The sequence below is a fragment of the Oncorhynchus clarkii genome, chromosome 10 (genome assembly GCF_045791955.1).
Source record: "Oncorhynchus clarkii lewisi isolate Uvic-CL-2024 chromosome 10, UVic_Ocla_1.0, whole genome shotgun sequence".
In the NCBI taxonomy this organism is placed as follows: domain Eukaryota; kingdom Metazoa; phylum Chordata; class Actinopteri; order Salmoniformes; family Salmonidae; genus Oncorhynchus; species Oncorhynchus clarkii.
This window is the reverse complement of record NC_092156.1, coordinates 52,745,494-52,768,133: the sequence shown is the minus strand read 5'-3', so window position 1 is coordinate 52,768,133 and position 22,640 is coordinate 52,745,494. Positions and strand designations below refer to the sequence as shown.

At 41.7% G+C, this 22,640-nt stretch overlaps 1 protein-coding gene across 5 annotated transcripts; it reads right to left on the bottom strand.

Annotated features, from left to right (window-relative positions):
* Window positions 1–1,159: 1,159 nt before the first annotated feature.
* Window positions 1,160–22,608, bottom strand: LOC139418768 (coiled-coil domain-containing protein 149-like). Of its 5 annotated transcripts, XM_071168453.1 has the most exons (14): window positions 22,419–22,608; window positions 16,324–16,485; window positions 12,376–12,414; window positions 8,998–9,105; window positions 8,671–8,787; window positions 7,803–7,975; window positions 7,581–7,653; window positions 7,087–7,171; window positions 5,074–5,221; window positions 4,767–4,843; window positions 4,228–4,263; window positions 2,718–2,980; window positions 2,396–2,489; window positions 1,160–2,138 (listed from the first exon to the last, which is right to left on the bottom strand). In XM_071168453.1, the coding sequence occupies exons 1-14, from the start codon at window positions 22,467–22,469 to the stop codon at window positions 2,119–2,121; spliced, it is 1,446 nt and encodes a 481-aa protein (XP_071024554.1). In that variant the 5' UTR covers window positions 22,470–22,608; the 3' UTR covers window positions 1,160–2,118. The 5 variants fall into 5 exon arrangements, with proteins under 5 accessions (XP_071024554.1, XP_071024552.1, XP_071024550.1 ...); XM_071168451.1 differs by having other exon boundaries at window positions 2,396–2,980; window positions 22,419–22,589; XM_071168449.1 differs by having other exon boundaries at window positions 1,160–2,133; window positions 2,396–2,980; window positions 22,419–22,589.
* Between the last annotated feature and the right edge of the window lie 32 nt (window positions 22,609–22,640).

The following is a 22,640-nucleotide window of genomic DNA, read 5'->3' as shown; positions in this document are numbered from 1 at the left end:
CTGCACATGCTCTGAGGACACGGCTTGGGATGCCATCTGGGCCGGCAGCCTTGTAAGTGTTAACACACTTAAATGAAATAACACCTACCCTGTGTTCAAGAGATATTTTTTGAACACTAAAACCTCAGATGATGTGAAATCCTTTTTACTGGTTTTAGATAATTGACGGTAAAAGTTTTAAAAATGAATTTCTTTATTAAATTGTTGTGCACTCCAATAAATAAGAAAATAGGTTGACAACACTGTTTGTAAGCTTTTAAAATTATTTCAAACTTACAGCGGTTACAGCGTTGGACTAGTAACCGGTGGAAATTATAGGCAATTAGCAAGACACCCCCAATAAAGGAGTGGTTCTGCAGGTGGTGACCACAGACCACTTCTCAGTTCCTATGCTTCCTGGATGATGTTTTGGTCACTTTTGAATGCTGGCGGTGCTTTCACTCTAGTGGTAGCATGAGACGGAGTCTACAACCCACATAAGTGGCTCAGGTAGTGCAGCTCATGGCACATCAATGCGAGCTGTGGCAAGAAGGTTTGCTGTGTCTGTCAGCGTTGTGTCCAGAGCATGGAGGCGCTACCAGGAGACAGGCCAGTACATCAGGAGACAAGGAGGCCGTAGGAGGGCAACAACCCAGCAGCAGGACCGCTACCTCCGCTGGAGTGTGTCAGCAGTTCCTGCAAGAGGAAGGCATTGATGCTATGGACTGGCCCGCCCGTTCCCCAGACCTGAATCCAATTGAGCACATCTGGGACATCATGTCTCGCTCCATCCACCAACGCCACGTTGCACCACAGACTGTATAGGAGTTGGCGGATGCTTTAGTCCAGGTCTGGGAGGAGATCCCTCAGGAGACCATCCGCCACCTCATCAGGAGCATGTCCAGGCATTGTAGGGAGGTCATACAGGCACGTGGAGGCCACACACACTACTGAGCCTCATTTTGACTTGTTTTAAGGACATTACATCAAAGTTGGATCAGCCTGTAGTGTGGTTTTCCACTTTAATTTTGAGTGTGACTCCAAATCCAGACCTCCATGGGTTGATACATTTGATTTCCATTGATCATTTTTGTGTGATTTTGTTGTCAGAACATTCAACTATGTAAAGAAAAAAGTATGTAATAAGAATATTTCATTCATTCAGATCTAGGAAGTGTTATTTTAGTGTTCCCTTTATTTTTTTGAGCAGTGTACATAAAAATAAAAAGCAGTAGAACATATGAGGAGCTAGTAGGTTCTCTGTACTGGTCAGTCCAGGCCAGCTTCAACCACTGAATAGAAGGGCCGCAGGGTTCAATTCCACGTTAGAGCAACTGTAGCAGAGTAAAAACAGAAATCTTGGGAGCTTGGAATCACCAATAAGCAGTACGACATTTTACAGAATGCACCCTCAGGAATATTGAAACCCATTCTATTACAGTGTCAATCTAGGCATGGTTTTGGCTGAAGTAGCTGTCATTCTTCACCGTTTTCCCATCCCGGTCTGATCATTCAGCACTTGAGTGGCTACTGTTCAAGGGAAGGATTTTACTTCTTATTCGTTAAGCACTCGACCCTCACATCTTCTGAATGTTCTGCCTTGTGGTGTGATTGGTTATTCTCCCTGTGGGTGGGACTAGTTTGAATAGGAGAGCTGCAGGTTGATGTTGAGGATGGAAGATTGGTGTTTTCTGTCATAGAGCCCTCTGCCATGTCAATCTCCTCAGACCCCACCCTAAAGACGTTGTCATCTGACCAACTTACCTCTCTCTGGGTGGGTTTTGTGTAATTTAGAGGCTCTGATGTGGCATATGTCTTACAGGAGGACACGTCCAAGTCTGGCCTTGAGGAAGGGGATGGAGTCCCGCCTACAGTCTCATCTAATTGGTACCATGGAAGCACCGTGACCTCATTTGCACTTTGTGATTGGTCAACAGTCTGACATTCATCCAGGTTTATTGTCTCTGCTTGAGAAGTCAGTGACTTCCTCAGCAGTTTTGCCTGACTAGTTTTGCTTGGATGTGTCCAGGCTGACTGGTGACACTAGTGGCTCTGACTCCTTGGTGCTTATTTCTGTATCCCCCGTCACACTGGGTAACCCCCCCACATGTCTTGGGACGGGGATCTGCATGTCATTGGCTACCTTGTCATCCTCTGCTCTACGGTCAAAAGAATTGAGAATGTTATGGTGTAATTGAAATGTAGCAGCATTAGTAACATTGATTTCAACACCCAGAACCAAATTGGCAGCAATGAGAATAGTGTAGTCTGCTGTAATACAAATTAACAATATAGTACATAAGAGCCAGTGAAAGATATATTACTCTATATAATGCATGAGAATTGGAATGCAAGATATTTAATAAAATTGCTATTTATACAGTTAGCCCCACATAATTACATGGAATATTCTTACCTGTGGTAGACTGCACAGTGGAAGGTACCTCCTGCTCAGTAGGGGGTACTTTGTGGTGAGTGGGAGGTACTTCCTGCTCATTGGGGGTTACATCCTGCTCAGTAGGGTGTACTTCGTGCTCAGTAGGGGGTACTTCGTGCTCAGTAGGGGGTACTTCGTGCTCAGTAGGGGGTACTTCGTGCTCAGTAGGGGGTACTTCGTGCTCAGTAGGGGGTACTTCGTGCTCAGTAGCGGGTACTTCGTGCTCAGTAGCGGGTACTTCGTGCTCAGTAGCGGGTACTTCGTGCTCAGTAGGGGGTACTTCGTGCTCAGTAGGGGGTACTTTGTGCTCAGTAGGGGGTACTTCGTGCTCAGTAGGGGGTACTTCGTGCTCAGTAGGGGGTACTTCGTGCTCAGTAGGGGGTACTTCGTGCTCAGTAGGGGGTACTTCGTGCTCAGTAGGGGGTACTTCGTGCTCAGTAGGGGGTACTTCGTGCTCAGTAGGGGGTACTTCGTGATCATTGGATGGTACTTTCTTCTCCTCAGAGCTTGTCACAGTGGAGCTAGGCTGCAGAGTTTCATTCAGGATGATGGCATCTCTCCCTCCTATCACAAAACAAGCCAAATTATATTACAAGCACTATTTTTGACCCCTTTTTTGTGATATCCAAATTGGTAGTTTACAGTCTTGTCCCATCGCTAAAACTCTAGTACAGGAGAGACGAAGGTCGAGAGCCATGCGTCCTCCGAAGCACGACCCCGCCAAGCCGCACTACTTCTTGACACACTGCTTGCTAAACCCGGAAGCCAGCCGCACCAATGTGTCGGAGGAAACACCGTACTCCTGGCGACCATGTCAGCGTGCACATGAGTCAATGGCACAAGGACATCCCGGCCGGCCAAACCCTCCCCTAACCCGGACGACGCTGGGCCAATTGTGCGCCGTCTCACAGGTCTCCCGGTCACTAGTACTGCGATGCAGTGCCTTAGACCACTGCGCCACTCGGGAGGGCCATATTACACTTTTGATATAATAACAAGTCCTAATGCCTGTACAGTGTTAACATAACCATGTTGCAACAATTGTCACATATTTCTACTAGATCACGTCAGCAACTGTATTGACAAAAACATTATACTCCCAACCTACCCTGCACATAAAAGCCAAGATCTTTACTTGTAATGAATTTACAATACAAAGAACTGGCAACCAAGGCGTCTCAGTGTTGTGTGACTGGGCAGAGCATCCCTTATTTTTGGATACATCATACTGTAGAAGGGACAGGGTAAATATAGGGTGTGGCTTCAGAGTGGCTTCTCTTCTGGACTGGGCCCAGATCAGTTTGTGCTGTGTAGCACACCAATGCAGAAACGACCATACGAGTTGACTATGCAGCTCAAACAGATCTGGGACCAGGCTACCTCTCTTCAGTTGAGTCTGGGTTTACAGGGATCAGTGCAAAGGACATTCTTCCCATCCAGTGAGAAAGAAAGAATGTTCAGAGGTTTATTTTTGGGTTCACACTGTAGACAAGAAAGACAGGGACAGCATTGCGACTTTCTCTCTGCCTGACCGGCCTTATTATTTTGAAGGCCGGTCAGGCTTTCTGCAGTGACTCAAAAGCTTTATAAGTATGGTTTTGTTGCATTAGTGTATTTTCTTCTCTGTAAAAAAACAGACTAATCTCAAAACATGCATGCAGTGGGGATTGCTAAGTATACATATAGCAAAAAAAGTGTACCATGGATATTTTCAGGGACAGGATGGAGATAAAGCAAGCAACTTTAAAAATGGTAGTGCACTATAGTACAGTATAGTATTAGTGAAGTAAAGTAAAGCAGTGGAAACATACTTCCAGAGAATCCCAGAGACACATTGTAAGTCAGGCCTCCAGAAAGCAGAAGGAAAAGAGAGAAAAAAACTCAGTACAGTGGGAGAGATGGAACATCAATCAAAATCATTCATAGTTTGACAATAGTGACTGGGTAACAATAATACTGGCCAGTGACCACATACAGGATCAAAAGCTATCAGTATAAGTCACCAGTTAATACTCTATTTTTATGAGCTCATGCCACTTTCAAACAGCATTTATGAATGTATACAGCAGGGGAATTCAAATGAGAGCCTGGGGGTCCGGAGTACTGCTGGTTTTCTGTTCTACCTGATCATTAATTGCATCCACCTGGTGTCCCAGGATCTAAATCAGTCCCTGATTACAGCAGGGAAATGAAAATCAATCATGGAACTGGCTTCGAGGTCCACATTTATATTTGCATGGTATACATACAGGCTAGTAAGTTATTCATTATGCAATATGCATCATGATATAAATTCTAAAATAATAAAAATGACCCCAGAACCAAAAAATAAACAGTGTGTGGCAGAGACCTGGGAGGCTCCATAATCCCGACACCTCTAGAGTCTTCAGTTTCTTCTCAAGCTCCCCTACTCGGTTTCCCAGAATCCTGTTTACATAGGAAGAGTTAAAACAACATAGGAAGAGTTACAAACAGACTGTATTCACTGAGGTGAGATGTTCACAACGTTACAGGTAGAAATGCAATAATTGAGTACATGGTAAGGGGCCACTTAGAGTAACTAGAGGAAATTGGTCATGAGAGTTAGAAAAACAGAAGAAATTCTGATTAAGAAGAAAGGAATTAAAACATTTCTACAGAGTAGAAGAGCTCCCTACCTGTTGGTTTGGCGCTGGTGCTGAATGACCAGGTTCTTCTCATGGATAGTTTCCAGTAGGGCTGTGGCCAGGGACTTGAGGTCTGAGATGGACTGAGACGTGACAGGGAGACTGCATCCGTTGTCCTCAGAAAGCAATAATTCCTGCACTGAACACACACAAATCCCATTAAGATAGGTAAGATGATCAGAAAAAAAGACTACTAGATTTAGTCTGTGATTATGTTTGCCTAGGCAGATGTTTTGGGGGGGGTTTAAGTTTAGAGTGTCCATCTTGGATATCTTTGCCTTTTGATGCGTATTACGTATGAAAGAAAATGCATGGTGCAAGAGCATGTTAGCTGGATACAGAGGGATGTTGGCATTTTGATTATGTATTCATTATCTAAAATGACATGTGCAGAGAACTGACACAATGTTCAGAGATATCTACATCAGCACTGGCTTTAGAGGAAAATTAGGTAACACTTTACTCGACACCCAGCGTCATAACCATGTCATAACAGCTGACATAGCATGTCGTAACAGCTGACACCTTGTCGTAACATGTCATGACCCATATTTACACCGGTTGAGACAGTGTGTTATTTTATGGCTGTTATGACACCTACACACATCAAAACCCACATTTACTCAGATTAGTTGTTTACCTGCCAAGAAGTTTCCTTTTGTTTGAAAGTGGTTTTTTAAAAGTAATTTTCTATTGTTGTAATGAATTCTTTACAGTCATGTTGTTTTATCCATAACATTTTAAATAAACTTGTCGAAAATACACTTTGACACTGTCATAAAGCATTATTCCGACCCAATGGAATTGTGATACAGCGAATTATAAGTGAAATAATCTGTCTGTAAACAATTGTTGGAAAAATGACTTGTGTCATGTAAAATTAAGAACTTTGAAAGTTTCTTCAAGTGCAGTCGCAAAAACCATCAAGTGCTATGATGAAACCGGCTCCCATGAGGACCACCACAGGTAAGGAAGACCCAGAGTTACCTCTGCTGCAGAGGATAAGTTCATTAGAATTAGCAGCCTCAGAAATTGCAGCCCAAATAAATGCTTCAGAGTTCAAGTAACAGACACATTTCAACATCAACTGTTCAGAGGAGACTGCGTGAACCAGGCCTTCATGGTCAAATTGCTGGGGGTGCTTGCTGGTGACACAGTCTGATTTATTTAGAATTCAAGGCACACTTAACAAGCATGGCTACCATAGGATTCTGCAGCGATACGCCATCCCATCTGGTTTGCGCTTAGTAGGACTATATTTTGTTATTCAACAGGACAATGACCCAACACACCTCCAGGCTGTGTAAGCCGCTAATTGACCAAGAAGGAGAGTGGAGTGCTGCATCAGATGACCTGGCCTCCACAATCAACCGACCTCAAACGAATTGAGATGGTTTGGGATGAGTTAGACCGCAGAGTGAAGGAAAAGCAGCCAACAAGTGCTCAGCATATGTGGGAACTCCTTCAAGGCTGTTGGAAAAGCATTCCAGGTAAAGCTGGTTTAGAGAATGCCAAGAGTGTGCAAAGCAGTCATCAAGGTAAAGGGTGGCTACTTTGAAGAATCTCAAATATACAATATATTTTTATTTGTTTAACACTTTTCCGGTTACTACATAATTCCATGTGTTATTTCATAGTTTTGATTCCTTCACTATTATACTACAATGTAGAAAATAGTAAAAATAAAGAAAAACCCTTGAATGAGTAGGTGTCCAAACTTTTGACTGGTACTCTGTGTGTGTATATTTGTGTTTGCAGGTCACATTTCAAAAAGAGACCTAGGTCTCAATAGGTCTACTACAAATAAACTACATACAAATTAAATATTTATTATTTTGTTAATTAGTCCACTGTTAATACAATCCCCCCAAAAGGTGTTTTCTAACTCCAAGTCTGGAAGTGTGCACGGTTTCAAAATAGAGTACAATGATTGATTTGCATTATGAACTAATGAACAAAATACTAACAGAAAGAAGATGAGTGGGGGAACGGTTTGTGCAGTACCTTGTTTGGCAGAGAGCACCCCAGTGAGTGCACTGCTGTTAGCTTTGCCATAAGTCTTGGAGTTCTTCCTGCTCTCCAGAGCACTCTGAAAACCAGTAAAATATTCATATGATATATTGTATACCCTTGTTCACTAACATGATTGAGCATGTGTAGTAGTAGAGGATTGTGAACCATACAAACTGTGGAAAAAAAAAACATACAAAATATTACCAAGTAAAAAAAACATACAGATAATCATACAGTTTGTCAAACTTGGTTTGAGAGCTACAACTGTTATGGGTGCCATCTTGGCAACAAAACTGTCACTAAAGATGACATTTTAATTGACATTAGAACATGAGCCCAGAAACTCAGTTACCAGCTTTGACCAAATAAGGCCTTGAGTAGTTGTGATATTTAAGACCATCTCTAAGGATTGTTCTATTCTATAGTATTATTAGTACTATTCACACAACAATGTTAAAGGCTTGTTTATATGTTGCTTACAATACCTTGTACTTCATGACATTCATTTTGAGCATGGTGACCTCCTCCTGCAGTTGTTTGAACCGCTCGTGTAAATATCTGAAAGAAAACAGTTTATTTAAAAAGTATTCCAAAACAAATGCCCAAAGTCATACATTGTGAAGAAAGTTGTTCATGAACATCCTTATTGCATTCAGTAAAACATTACAGATATTACATACATTATGTTCTCCCACACACAAACACACCTGTTCTCCATGCAGAGTGCATCTACGTCTAGAATCCGACACTCGTGTCCCCCCAAGATGTGGTTCACCTCGTGGTTCAGCCGCTGGGCCTTTTCCTGGAACACGTTACGCTCCGCCCTCACATCCTGCAGCTCATCCGTCAGAGATTTCACACTGTGCTCCAGCTCCTCATTCTAGGACAAACAAAAAAACAGAACATGTACGATTTCAAACTTTGTAAGGCATTTCAAACATTGTAAGAGATGCCTATAATAATATTATAGTGATATAATATTGTGACAAACCTCCAACACTGCCTTGCATAATGAGTGGGCAACATAGGCTGAACTATGGTTGGTTGGGAATATGGTATTGTGACAATTGATCTCTTATCTTGCTATATGAAAATATTAAAACCATCTGTACAACTTCATTCTGCCATTAGTATTGTTTCCAACATCACCCAAGGTATGTTCCTCACACTTGCTTGTCTTCTTTTATTAACCCACCACCATACCCTCTTTGCAGGACAACTTATTCTACAACTTTGATTAAAAAAAAAAAAAAAGAGAATGCAGTCTTGTTCAGAATTTTTAAATGTATTTAAGACAGTAAAAAGGAGAGAGATGAAGGTGGAAACAGTTCAGAAGTGCCAGACCGGGGAATTGAACCCTGGTCTCTAGAGTGGACATGTGGTCCAATGCAATTAGTCGCAGTACCACTCAACCAAATGTAGCAAAGGTGAATCAGACTCACACTTTTGCAATGAGGTAGCCCTGCCCTGGAATTTCCTCTTGATCGAATGTTAAATAAGTTGGTTTCCTGAGTGGTAGCCCGGGGTTCAGATCCCAACAGTTACAAATTATGGCACAACCGTTCCATTCCTCACCTGCTCTCGTGCCGTCTCCAACTGCTGGACCAGGTCCTCCCGCTCATAGGCCTGGAAGTGCCTTGCCCCCACCTCTTCATCCCCCAACCTCTGTCTGGCTATGGTCATCCGCAGGAGCTGTGGGAGGGTAGGGGGAGGACAGAGTCAATTCCATTTCAATTTGGAATGCATCTGACAGTAACTCCCCTGTTGGATTTCAAATTTGCGTAAACCATTGCTGCACTGTCAGGAAGTAAACTTAATTTTTTTTCAAATTATGAAAATTTGAATTTGAGTTTACTTCCTGAATTGAAAAATAATTGACCCCTTCCCTTAAGGATATCATACCTTGTTATCCCCCTGGGCCTCAGCCAGTCGTTGACTCAGCTCCTTCACCTCTTCAGACAGCTGCTTAGTCCTTTCTCTGGAGTCTCTCAACAGCTGGGCCAAATTCAACTGATAGAGTGAATGATATGTACAGCTGAAGTCAGAAGTTTACATACACCTTAGCCAAATACATTTAAACTCAGTTTTAAACAATTCCTGACATATAATCCAAGTCAAATTCCCTGTCTTAGGTCAGTTAAAATAAAGTGGTGATCCTAAAGAATGTGAAATGTCAGAATAATAGTAGAGAAGGATTTATTTAATATTTTATTTCTTTCATCACATTCCCAGTGGGTCAGAGGTTTACATACACTCAATTAGTATTTGGTAGCATTGCCTGTCAATTGTTTAACTTGGGGAAAAACTTTTCAGGTAGCCTTCCACAAGCTTCCCACAATAAGTTTGGTGAATTTTGGCCCATTCCTCCTGACAGAGCTGGTGTAACTGAGTCAGGTTTGTAGGCCTCCTTGCTCGCACACGCTGTTTCAGTTCTGCCCACACATTTTCTATGGGATTGAAGTCAGGGCTTTGGGATAGCCACTCCAATACCTTGACTTTAAGCCATTTTGCCACGACTTTGGAAGTATGCTTGGTGTCATTGTCCATTTGGAAGACCCATTTGCGACCAAGCTTTAACTTCGTGACTGATGTCTTGAGATGTTTCTTCAATATAGCCACAATTTCCCTCCTCATGATGCTATCTATTTTGTGAAGTGCACCAGTCCCTCCTGCAGCAAAGCACCCCCACAACATGATGCTGCCACCCCGTGCTTCACGGTTGGGATGGTGTTCTTCGGCTTGCAAGCCTACCCCTTTTTCCTCCAAACATAATGATAATGACCAGAGGACATTTCTCCAAAAAGCCCAAAATGTTCCCATGTTCAGTTGCAAACCGTAGTCTGGATTTTTTAAAGGCGGTTTTGGAGCAGTGGCTTCTTCCTTAGTGAGCAGCCTTTCAATTTATGTCGATATAGGACTTGTTTTACTGTGGATATAGATACTTTTGTACCGGTTTCCTCTAGCATCTTCACAAGGTCCTTTGCTGTTGTTCTGGGATTGATTTGCACTTTTCACACCAAAGTACATTCATCTCTAGGAGACAGAATGCGTCTCCTTCCTGAGCGGTATGACGGGTGCGTGGTCCCATGGCGTTTCTACTTGCGTACTATTGTTTGTACAGATGAACGTGGTACCTTCAGGAGTTTGGAAATTGTTCCCAAGGATGAACTGGACTTGTGGAGGTCTACCATTTTCTTTCTGAGGTCTTGGCTGATTTCTTTTGATTTTCCCATGATGTCAAGCGAGTGAGTTTGATTTTGAAGGCCTTGAAATACATCCAAATACATCCACAGGTATGCCTCCAATTGACTCAAATGATGTCAATTAGTCTATCAGAAGCTTCTAAAACCATGACATCATTTTCTGAAATTTTTCAAGCTGTCAAATTAGTGCATGTTAACATCTGACCCACTGGAATTGTGATAGTGAATTATGTGAAGTGAAATTTGTCTGTAAACAATTGTTGGAAAAATTACTTGTGTCATGCACAAAGTAGATGTCCTAACCGACTTGCCAAAACTACAGGTTGTTAACAATACATTTGTGGAGTGGTTGGAAAAATTAGTTTTAATGGACTTCAACCTAAGTGAATATAAACCTCAGACTTCAACTGTATACTGTTCTTTCACATCTACACAGCAAATGTGAGATCAGAATTTTAACAGTGTTAAATGTAACACTTTCTTAAATGTGTATGTGACCCATCAGAATGTTGCTGATAAATGCACACTAAGAAAATGTAACAGCATCAGCTCTAATAGTCTTATGGAATTTACACCTGTGGACTTTCAGTAACTATTTTTGGGGTGTTAACATAAAGCCTTTGGCATATTTATTTCTCGGAGTGCCTTTCGAGTGAATTTTAGAGGTACCTGTTGCACCCATGACGGCCTTTTCTAGTGACAGAGACATGATTGTTGCATTCGATGGTTTTCAGTCCTGTAGCCTTCACTAAGTTAGTGCGTAAGGTCATATTTTATAATAAAAATGAAATTATTTATGAGAATACATAACATTCTTGACAATACCATTGTTGGAATCGGCTAAACTTTGATCATTGAGGTAGTAAATGAATGATAGTCTCTTTCATTTCCTATGTTAGAAGTTAATGGTTCTCTAAAGAAAGACAGAAGGCTTTGGAATGTGTTTGATGTAGGAGAGGAGAGCGATGTGTTGATATAGGGAAGACAGATGGACATCTGTGGATCAGGAGGTGAGGGGTGAGGTCAGTTCCCCTTAAGGGAGTAATCAGGGTTAGTATCTGGCTACCTTCTTTCCTGTGGAGTGTCTTAAGTAGGATGTATATAAACTGTGATGTCTGAAATGTTTGCTGTCTGATTTCAGCTGTGCAGAACCTTTGGGAATGATTAAACTTGGTTAAAGCTTAATTAAAGCTTCTCTAGTGTTCTTGAGTTATTTACTCTGAAAAATAAGAACCTAACACCATACTTTGACAGCCTAGTTTTACCCTAACACAGTGGTCTAAAACTCCTGGTTTGTAGGCTACATCGGCAAGTAATATTCTACTGGCTTGCATAGTGTTATATAATTCCTATTGGAATCCATTTAGGATATACAACAGTCTGAACTTCTAATCACCCGCATCTGCAGATAGAATAACTGCCCAGGTAGGGAGATTGATAAATAAGACTACCTAAACATCTAAACTGGATCGACCATCTCAATAACGGGTGAAATAAGTCCAACCACTTAACATATTTTTTAAACAAATCCAATTTTTATTTATCTTTGTGTGGCATAAGATCAATGAATTAATTCAGTAACATACATATTAAAATAAACAATTCTAAAAAGCAACCTGCAACAAAGAATGCTGGGAAATATGATGAGGCCCCTCCCACGTCTTTTTCATGGAAATTAACGCAACACAGTCGAGTAACACCAACTGGTGTTGATTCCACTATGATTCAAACAACACTTAATTTACTCACAGCATATGGTGTCAATTTCGATCCCACTGTTAACCCCACTAGAATCAACATTCAGATATTACAATGACAACACTTACCTCATCACAGAGATTTTAACACCCGCAAATTTGCTGTGTAGTCTAGCATACTATAACGTCCTCGACATAGGGAAGTTGCTGGCCAAGGGTGTTATATCAGTACAGTACAGTCATAATGCAAACCGTTACCTCGGTCATCCAATTTGACACGGTTTATCATTTACTTTTCAGTCGACACATTTAGACTGCCACGCTACTACAAATAGTAAGAAAATATTTTGACGCCATGGCGTCTATTGATGTCGACTTACTTGATTTCGTTTTTCAGGTGGTAGACTGGAGTCTCCATCCTAGAATGCAGAAGAAAAAAAATAGATAGTGAGGACAGATCACTTACCAGAAGTCAAGATACAATTGTATGATTGATATGACTATGGTTAATAAATTATGAAAATGTAAAGAAATAAAGTACTATACAGTGCATTCGGAAAGTATTCAGATCCCTTCCTTTATTCCCACATTTCGTTACATTACATTACTAAAATTAATTAAATAATTGTTTTCCCTCAATCTACACACAAAGCCCCATAATAAACAAAGAGAATACAGTTTTTTTTATTTTTTAAATGTATTACATTTAAGAAATACCTTATTTACATAAGTATTCAGATCCTTTGCTACAAGACTCAATTTTGCTCAGGTGCATCCTGTTTCCATTGATCATCCTTCAGATGTTTCAACTTAATGGGAGCCCAACTGTGGTAAATCCAAATGATTGGACATGATTTGGAAGGGCACACACCTGTCTATATAATGTCCCACAGACAGAGCAAAAACCAAACCATGAGATCGAAAGGAATTGTCCTTAGAGCTCTGAGACAAGATTGTGTCAAGGCACAAATCTGGGGAAGGGTACCAAAAATATTCTTCAGCCCCAAGAGTGGCGCAGCAGTCTAAGGAACTGCATCTCAGTGCTAAAACAGTCGTTACAGACCCTGGTTTGATTCCAGGCTGTAACACAACCGACCGTGATTGGGAGTCCCATTGGGCGGCGCACAATTGGCCCAGTGTCGTTAGGGTTTAGCCGGGGTAGGCCGTCATAGTAAAGAACAAATTCTTATTTACAGACTAGCCTAGTTAAATAAATGTTAAATAAAAAAAAATGTTACAAAAAAGAACATAGCGGCCTCAATCACACTTAAATGAAATAGTGGTTTTTAACTTAAGACACTTCCTAGAGCTGGCCGCCCGGCCAAACTGAGCAATCGGGGGATAAGGGCCTCGGTCAGGGAGGTGACCTAGAATCTGATGGTCCAAAGTTCCTCTGTGGAGATGGGAGAACCTTCCAGAAAGACAACCATTTCTGCAGCACTCCGCAAATCAGGCCTTTATGGTAGTGGCCAGACGGAAGCCACTCCTCAGTAAAAAGGCACATGACAGCCCACTTGGAGTTCATTAAAAGGCACCTAAAGGATTCTCAGACCATGAGACACAGATTCTCTGGTCTGATGAAACTTAGATCCAACGCTTCGGCCTGAATGCCAAGCGTCACATCTGGAGGAAACCAGGCACCACTCATCACCTGGCCAATACCATCCTTACGGTGAAGCATGGTGTTGGCAGCATCATTATTATGTTTTTCAGTGGCAGGGACTGGGAGACTAGTCAGGATCGAGGGAAGGATGAACGGAGAAAATTACAGAAAGATCCTTGACGAAAAATTACTACTCCAGAGCGCTCAGGACCTTAGACTGGGGCGAAGGTTCACCTTCCAACAGGACAACAACCCTAACCACACAGCCAAGACAACGCAGAAGTGGCTTCGGGACAAGTGTCAATATCCTTGAGTGGTGCAGCCAGAGCCCGGACTTGAACCTGATCTTACATCTCTGGAGAGACCTGAAAATAGATGTGCAGTGACACTCTCCATCCAAACTGAGAGCTTGAGAAGATCTGCAGAGAAGAATGGGAGAAACTCTCCAAATACAGGTGTCAAGCTTGTAGCGCCATACCCTGCTAAAAAGCTAGTTACAGTGCCTTGCGAAAGTATTCGGCCCCCTTGAACTTTGCCACAATTCAGGCTTCAAACATAAAGATATAAAACTGTATTTTTTTGTGAAGAATCAACATCAAGTGGGACACAATCATGAAGTGGAACAACATTTATTGGATATTTCAAACTTTTTTAACAAATCAAAAACTGAAAAATTGGGCGTGCAAAATTATTCAGCCCCTTTACTTTCAGTGCAGCAAACTCTCTCCAGAAGTTCAGTGAGGATCTCTGAATGATCCAATGTTGACCTAAATGACTAATGATGATAAATACAATCCACCTGTGTGTAATCAAGTTTCCGTATAAATGCACCTGCACTGTGATAGTCTCAGAGGTCCGTTAAAAGCGCAGAGAGCATCATGAAGAACAAGGAACACACCAGGCAGGTCCGAGATACTGTTGTGAAGAAGTTTAAAGCCGGATTTGGATACAAAAAGATTTCCCAAGCTTTAAACATCCCAAGGAGCACTGTGCAAGCGATAATATTGAAATGGAAGGAGTATCAGACCACTGCAAATCTACCAAGACCTGGCCGTCCCTCTAAACTTTCAGCTTATACAAGGAGAAGACTGATCAGAGATGCAGCCAAGAGGCCCATGATCACTCTGGATGAACTGCAGAGATCTACAGCTGAGGTGGGAGACTCTGTCCATAGGACAACAATCAGTCGTATATTGCACAAATCTGGCCTTTATGGAAGAGTGGCAAGAAGAAAGCCATTTCTTAAAGATATCCATAAAAAGTGTTGTTTAAAGTTTGCCACAAGCCACCTGGGAGACACACCAAACATGTGGAAGAAGGTGCTCTGGTCAGATGAAACCAAAATTGAACTTTTTGGCAACAATGCAAAACGTTATGTTTGGCGTAAAAGCAACACAGCTCATCACCCTGAACACATCATCCCCACTGTCAAACATGGTGGTGGCAGCATCATGGTTTGGGCCTGCTTTTCTTCAGCAGGGACAGGGAAGATGGTTAAAATTGATGGGAAGATGGATGGAGCCAAATACAGGACCATTCTGGAAGAAAACCTGATGGAGTCTGCAAAAGACCTGAGACTGGGACGGAGATTTGTCTTCCAACAAGACAATGATCCAAAACATAAAGCAAAATCTACAATGGAATGGTTCAAAAATAAACATATCCAGGTGTTAGAATGGCCAAGTCAAAGTCCAGACCTGAATCCAATCGAGAATCTGTGGAAAGAACTGAAAACTGCTGTTCACAAATGCTCTCCATCCAACCTCACTGAGCTCGAGCTGTTTTGCAAGGAGGAATGGGAAAAAAATGTCAGTCTCTCGATGTGCAAAACTGATAGACATACCCCAAGCGACTTACAGCTGTAATCGCAGCAAAAGGTGGCGCTACAAAGTATTAACTTAAGGGGGCTGAATAATTTTGCACGCCCAATTTTTCAGTTTTTGATTTGTTAAAAAAGTTTGAAATATCCAATAAATTTCGTTCCACTTCATGATTGTGTCCCACTTGTTGTTGATTCTTCACAAAAAAATACAGTTTTATATCTTTATGTTTGAAGCCTGAAATGTGGCAAAAGGTCGCAAAGTTCAAGGGGGCCGAATACTTTCGCAAGGCACTGTAAATAGTTAAGCTACCCAGGCTATCAGCATTGACTCATCACATACACGGCTGTTACTGTTTATTATATATCCTGTTGACTAGTAACTTTATCCCTACCTATATGTACATATCTACATCAACTACTTCGTAGCCCTGCACATCGACTCAGTACTGGTACCCTGTGTATATAGCCAAGTTATCAATACACTCAATGTGTACACTCAATCCCTTGTGTTATTATTTTTCTATTATTTCTCTTTTTCCTCTCTGCATTGTTGGAAGGGTCCATAAGTAAGCATGCCACTGAGTCTACACCTGTTGTTTAGGAAGCATGTAACAAATCAAACTTGATCTTCTTATTTCTTGTGATACCGGAAGTGTCACTTTGAATTATTAGAACTCGGTAATACAACTTTTGATTGAATGAGGCCTTTAATGTCCCTCGTGTGAGATAGGCAGTAGTAAGGTATTGTAGCAATGTGAGGAGCAGTTGTGGAGTCGTAGTGTGAAGTAGTGGCTCCGGGGTGAAGTTTCCCCCCTAGGTACAGATCTGGGATCAGATTCCCCTCCCCTAATCCTGAAAATGTAACTGATCCAAAATCACCCTATTCCGAGGGTGTAGACTCACTATGAGTTCCCTGTACTTCTTCTTGAGTCCCTGGTGGCGTTCTCGGAGCTGGTTGGCCATCAGCTGGTATTGGTCTCTCTCCTGTTGACAGGTATCCAGCTCCTTGGACAGAATCAGGAGGGCCTCCTTCTTGCTCTCCAACTTGCGCTTACACACCAGGAACTGTACACATGACACGAACACACATTGTCATCTTGTGCAAGCAGATCAGACATACTGTAAAAAAGGCAACTTGCCTGCATGATGAGATCACTGTGTGGGACATATTAAACTTCTATAAGCAGGACACACTGTACAGCTAACTGCCAAAATAATGGAAACACCAACCAGGGTCCCCACACCTTCTTAAACATCAAATTCAAGGACTTTAAGTCCTTTCCAGGCCCAATTCAAGGACCCAGCATGGCATAGTTTGAGACATGGATCAAGGTTAATTACAGTTACAACACTGAGAATTATTATAATGAGAACTAGCAGGCTTTACAGAAGCTCACAGACAATTAAAGAGAGAGAGAGGCTTGAATGTGTGAACACTTCTCAATTTTGCTGTGTTACAGTGACGGCAGACTACGTGGTCTCTTGCCTTCTCTAACAAAGCAAAACAATATATTGTGTATAATGAGTAATAAAGACAGACTTATTTACGAGTTGAAGAGCTAAGTAACTCCTTGTTTATTTCATTACCACCAGCTTAACACGAAACATGTCGCAGAGCAAAAACATGACCTTTTTTTCCCCCAGTCTTTCACTTTTAGGACATTCACTTTTTTGTTGAGTAGTGTTTCTATTTCAGCACTCGTCTTTAGCACCCCTTCTCAGGCTATTGGACTTGGCAATAAGAGTGAGATTGCCTGTGCTCTCCGCTTTTAGGGCAAATTTGTCTGCTGAGGTCTCAAGTGCATTTGTCAGTCTTTTTCTTCCCTTTAAGTTAATCTATTAGGTCTCTGTTTTTTTCTCATCCATTCTTCTCCGTTACTCTCTTCTTCTTGATGTGTCACATACCTCTGCCTTGCAGATGCCACTGACATCAGCAGAGATCTGTCAATGCACACATTATTATGCCACCCACAGCTCTTATGTGGTCAACTACACATCTCTGTGCTACGTATGAATCTTCAAGTTCTCCACTTCAATCTTCCGATTGATGGAGAATCCGTGCTCTACGGAGGCTTGCCCATGTGACAGTAAGAGAAGTTGGCGGCAAAGTCTCCAAGGATTTCTGAACTCTGTCCTTTGGCATATACTCATGTAAAAATGTGTGGACAATGTCATCAATAAAATGTGAGTATTGTTGAATGATGTTATGACAATCTTCTTCCTCTCGTTGACCATTTACAAGGCAAGTCAGGGCCATCTTCGATTTTTCTGTAGACAGCATCTTTCCATTTGTGCCTGCCATTTCCCTTGGATCAAAGAAAGATGCGAGACCAGAGAGTACTTCAATGGGGATTTCTCAATGAGTTTGTTAACAGTTGTGAGCATACACTTCCTGCAAGCGATTTTGAAGTCCATCAATGTTCTCGGGCAACAAAAAAAAAATCAATGCGGACAAGTCTCTCATAATTCTTCAAGTAACAAAGCCCAAGTCTACCTGTGAGGAGTCGATGTGATTGGATGACTGGCTCACCTCGACATCAATAAGTTTGAGGGGTCTTCACTTCTTTCATGAGGTCTGGCTTAATGAATCTGCTTATCAAGCTCTTAAGCAGCTTGAACAATGGCACCATGGGCTTATCGGTCTGGTAGCGTGTGAGGAATGGTGTCCCTTCTTTGCTCACTGACAAGATAAAATAAAATGTTGCTTTCAAGAGAGGGTCCTTAACAGCCTCCTGAATCACCTCAAAGGACTTTGTGCCTGGATTATGCCTAGATCTACAGCCTTCACATGTTGCCATATGGGGTAAAAACTCTAAAGCTCGTTCAAGCACGGGCGCATTTTCAACCCACTGTGTCTTGCAAAACCTAAGTGGCATTGGGGGATCTGATGATCTAATTACGTTAAAGTAGTCCTCCCTGCGGGCTGGAGTATCCTTCAGAAGTTGGTAAATAGCATCAAGGAGGGACTTCTCAACCTATGAGTAAAACGGCCAAATTACATTTGGTCCACCCATGGAGATCTGATTCTGAAGCATGTTTTTCTTTGGTAGATCTTCGGTGCTCTTCTCATAAACAGCTTTAAGGTCCAAAGCAGTCGCATGTCCCATGAATTTAGAATCATAAATTCTTGTCACGACTTTGTCCTTATCCCATAAACGGGCGTGAGTCACACTGCTTTGACTGTGCCTTTCTGTTAAAGCTCTCAAAGAGAAGTACATAGTCCTCCTCCTCAGCAGACCATTTTTTAGACAATAAATGCCTGAAATGAGGAGCCAAGCCATCTCTGCACACATAGCTGGTCTTTGTTGCCCCGCATGCAAAGGTCTGGGCTAGTGCACTGTCTGGGAACATCACTAAGAACAGCACCTAAAAGTTAGAAAAAAAGATTGAAATCAAACACTTATTTCTGCATCTAGCCTGTGTGTGTGTGTGTCAGAGAGAGAATATGAAAACAAACATGTTCCTAAAAATAATTTAATGTTACATGTGACAGTTTATAAACCATACCACTCACCTGTGCGTTCACTAGAGTGGAAAGAGTAGTAAGACTCCATCATATTCAGACACCATAACGTCTCAGCCCGCAATGTGTCCTCTTTGGGAACGCCAGTTATGACAGACTGTCTTGAGGAGGTGGTGAATGTGGTAGTAGTTGTAGAAGATTGTCTTGGTGGTGATGTAGATGACGATTACTTTTCCACTTAGTTCAATAGAGTGGGAACTGTAAGAAAATAAGTGTCCAAGTCTGATGAATGACTAGCTAGCTGGTTAACGTTAACTAGCATTAGTCATGAAATGTTTTCACTAACAACTCTAGTTAACGTCCTTTAAATAAATGTAAACTTTCAGTCAATGTCAGCAAACTGTCATTAATTTGAAATGTTCACTGTCTAGCTCTGCTTGTCTCAAGTTGGCTAACGTTAGCTAGCTAGCACTATATTGACAGGTGTGATTTTGTGGGAGAACTGACTGACATCTAGATAACGTTAGCTAACAACAACATAGCAAACGTTAATTTTACCGAAAAATTCTGTAACGTTAAAGTTAAATTTGCCCAACTGCGAAGAGATGGAATAATCTAGCTAACTAATTAACGTTAGTAACTAACTATGGTTGTTGTATTCCTTTCTACATGTTACCAGGGGTAGGACCCACCTGTTTTTAACTTGTGCAGTGCCGTCATGTGTGATGCTCCAGCAGCATGGCTCGTCACAGCTGCTTCACCCACTTTTATTGATTTGCGGCAGGCTCTTCATCGGGCCATATGGATGATCTTTAACAAGCCAGTCTTTGTAAATGTCTTTGGTGAGCCTCGAGTCCTGGAATGTACATTTTCCAGGCAGAGCTGAAGGTTCACTTAACGTTAGCTTTCTCGCTTCCTTGCCGCTGTTTAACCTGCATCATTCATGTATGCACCTGACCATCGCACTTGCGAGGCAGGTGACGCGTGAAACAAGGACACACAGACGGCGGGAGACACACATGCAGATAGAGAAACTTAGCCTATTACGCGGAATCCAAACCATCGTGCGCCATGTGCATCTATGGCATAGTGCATTTATTTTGTCCCCACCCCCAATTTTTCCACAATTTGGTGTTTTGTTGATGGTGGTGGAAAACGCCGTCTTAGGCGCTGGTCCAGAATCTCCCATAATGGTTCAATTTGGTTGAAATCTCATGCCTGAGGCACGCGCATGCATACACACACACACGCACTTTAAACCCTCTATGCTCCTTTGAGACCCCTCTTTCAAAGTCACAGATATTTTCTTAAAGTAGGGCTGAACAGGTTTTCTGGTTAGACTATATTTATCTCTGGCTCCCAATTTAGTAATGTGTTACCTATTTGTTACATCTACAGTTGAAGTCAGAAGTTTACATACGCTCAGGTTGGAGTCATTAAAACTCGTTTTTCAACCACTCCACAAATTTCTTGTTAACAAACTAGTTATGGCAAGTCGGTTAGGACATCTACTTTGTGCATGACACAAGTAATTTTTCCAACAATTGTTTACAGACAGATTATTTAATTTATAAGTAACTGTATCACAATTCCAGTGGGTCAGATGTTTACATACACTAAGTTGACTGTGTCTTTAAACAGCTTGGAAAATTCCAGAAAATGATGTCATGGCTTTTGAAGCTTCTGATAGGCTAATTGACATCATTTGAGTCATTTGGGGGTGTACCTGTGGATGTATTTCAAGGCCTGCCTCTGCTTGACATCATGGGAAAATCTAAAGAAATCAGCCAAGACCTCAGAAAGAAAATGGTAGACCTCCACAAGTCTGGTTCATCCTCGGGAGCAATTTCCAAATGTCTGAAGGTTCATCTGTACAAACAATAGTATGCAAGTAGAAATTAATGTACTTTGGTGTGAGAAGTGCAAATCAATCCCAGAACAACAGCAAAAGACCTTGTGAAGATGCCGGTACAAAAGTATCTATATCCACAGTAAAACAAGTCCTAATATTGACGTAACCGGAAAGGCAAGGAAGAAGCCACTGCTCCAAAACCACCATAAAAAAACCAGACTACGGTTTGCAACTGCACATTGGGACAAAGATTGTACTTTTTGGAGAAATGTCCTCTGGTCTGATGAAGCAAATGACCATCGTTATGTTTGGAGGAAAAAGGGGGATGATTGCAAGCCGAAGAACACCACCCCAACCGTGAAGCACAGGGGTGGCAGCATCATGTTGTGGTGGTGCTTACAGCAGGAGGGACTGGTGCACTTCAAAATAGATGGCATCATGAAGAGGGAAGAAGGGAAATGATGTGGATACATTGAAGCAACACCTCAAGACATCAGTCAGGAAGTTAAAACTTGGTCGCAAATGGGTCTTCCAAATGGACAATGACACCAAGCATACTTCCAAAGTTGTGGCAAAATGGCTTAATGACAACAAAGTCAAGGTATTGGAGTGGCCATCACAAAGCCCTGACCTCAATCCCATAGAAGATTTGTGAGCAGAACTGAAAAAGCGTGTGCGAGCAAGGAGGTCTACAAACCTGACTCAGTTACACCAGCTCTGTTAGGAGGAATGGGCCAAAATTCAGCCAACTTATTGTGGGAAGCTTGTGGAAGGCTACCTGAAACATTTGACCCAAGTGAAACAATTTAAAGGCAATGCTACCAAATATGAATTGAGTGTATATAAACTTCTGACCCATTGGGAATGTGATGAAAGAAATACAATATTAAATAAATCATTCTCTACTATTATTCACACCCAATGAATACATGACCAAAATAAAGATTGGAATAGTTTATATAATGCTTTATATAGCTGTCACATTCCTGTTCTGCGCCTGTGTGCTTTTTGACTGACTAACCTTAACCTAATTGTTAACAAAAGCTTCTGTAAATAAGCTTAGAATGTACTGTAGGCCAACAGTACAAACACCGTGTGAAAACATTTGTCTGGATTCTTCTCAAAATGTACTTCCTTATGCTTACAAATGTTATCGGGGATAGCATATAGCCTATGCCCACAAGGAAGACTATGTCCGTAGCAGGAAAACATGTAATGGACTTTATTGAAAACATTTAGATGTTTATTAGTGCAGTACTAGACAGTCTTCCCTCCCTCCCTCCTAACAAACGAGGACGATTTTATAATCGCATTAAACCAAGGTTAATCCATTTCCATTTAAAATGAACATGCGTCAAAATGTTGTCTCTCATTCCATGTTCAAGCCGTCATATTTATCAAAAGAAACGACGTAGCGGATCTGTTTTAGAAATAAAATACCCTGTATGCAGTTCTAGTTTGTTGTAGGCTAGCATGTTGAATTTGAAATATGCAACTGCGTTGTAGATTAAATAGGCTACCCGACAAACATGAACATTTAAACTATAGGAAGTGTTTTAAAAAAACGAGATACTGTAGCCACATTTATTTCAAACGTGATAAAGATACTGACAGCTGTGAGCCGATGTATTGGGATTGGGATTAAGTTTGACATGGAGGCAGTGGCATATTGAATAAACTCACCTCGCTGACCAAACCCTGCCAATCGCTTTCGCTTCTTCTTGAGTAATTCATCTCGTTTGTTTTATGACAGCCTTTCAATGTTGTCGTTTATCAAGCTTGACGGTACAGTCAGTATCAGGAGGGAAGCATCACTGTATTTATTCTGCATAGGAAGACATGCTATTTCAGTCTACCTCACTTCCGTCTGTCTGTCAATTGCGTGCATGCGTGCGTGTGAAACGT

What these genes read in the sequence shown, in the direction of transcription:
- LOC139418768 (XM_071168449.1), bottom strand. Translation starts at nt 22,469, where the DNA reads ATGAATTACTCAAGAAGAAGCGAAAGCGATTGGCAGGGTTTGGTCAGC. An exon ending in GGCAGGGTTTGGTCAGCGAG is followed by an intron (nt 16,486 to 22,418) that starts GTGAGTTTATTC and finishes TCATGTGTACAG; the next exon opens with TTCCTGGTGTGTAAGCGCAA. An exon ending in GCACTCTGCATGGAGAACAG is followed by an intron (nt 7,654 to 7,802) that starts GTGTGTTTGTGT and finishes GTTTTCTTTCAG; the next exon opens with ATATTTACACGAGCGGTTCA.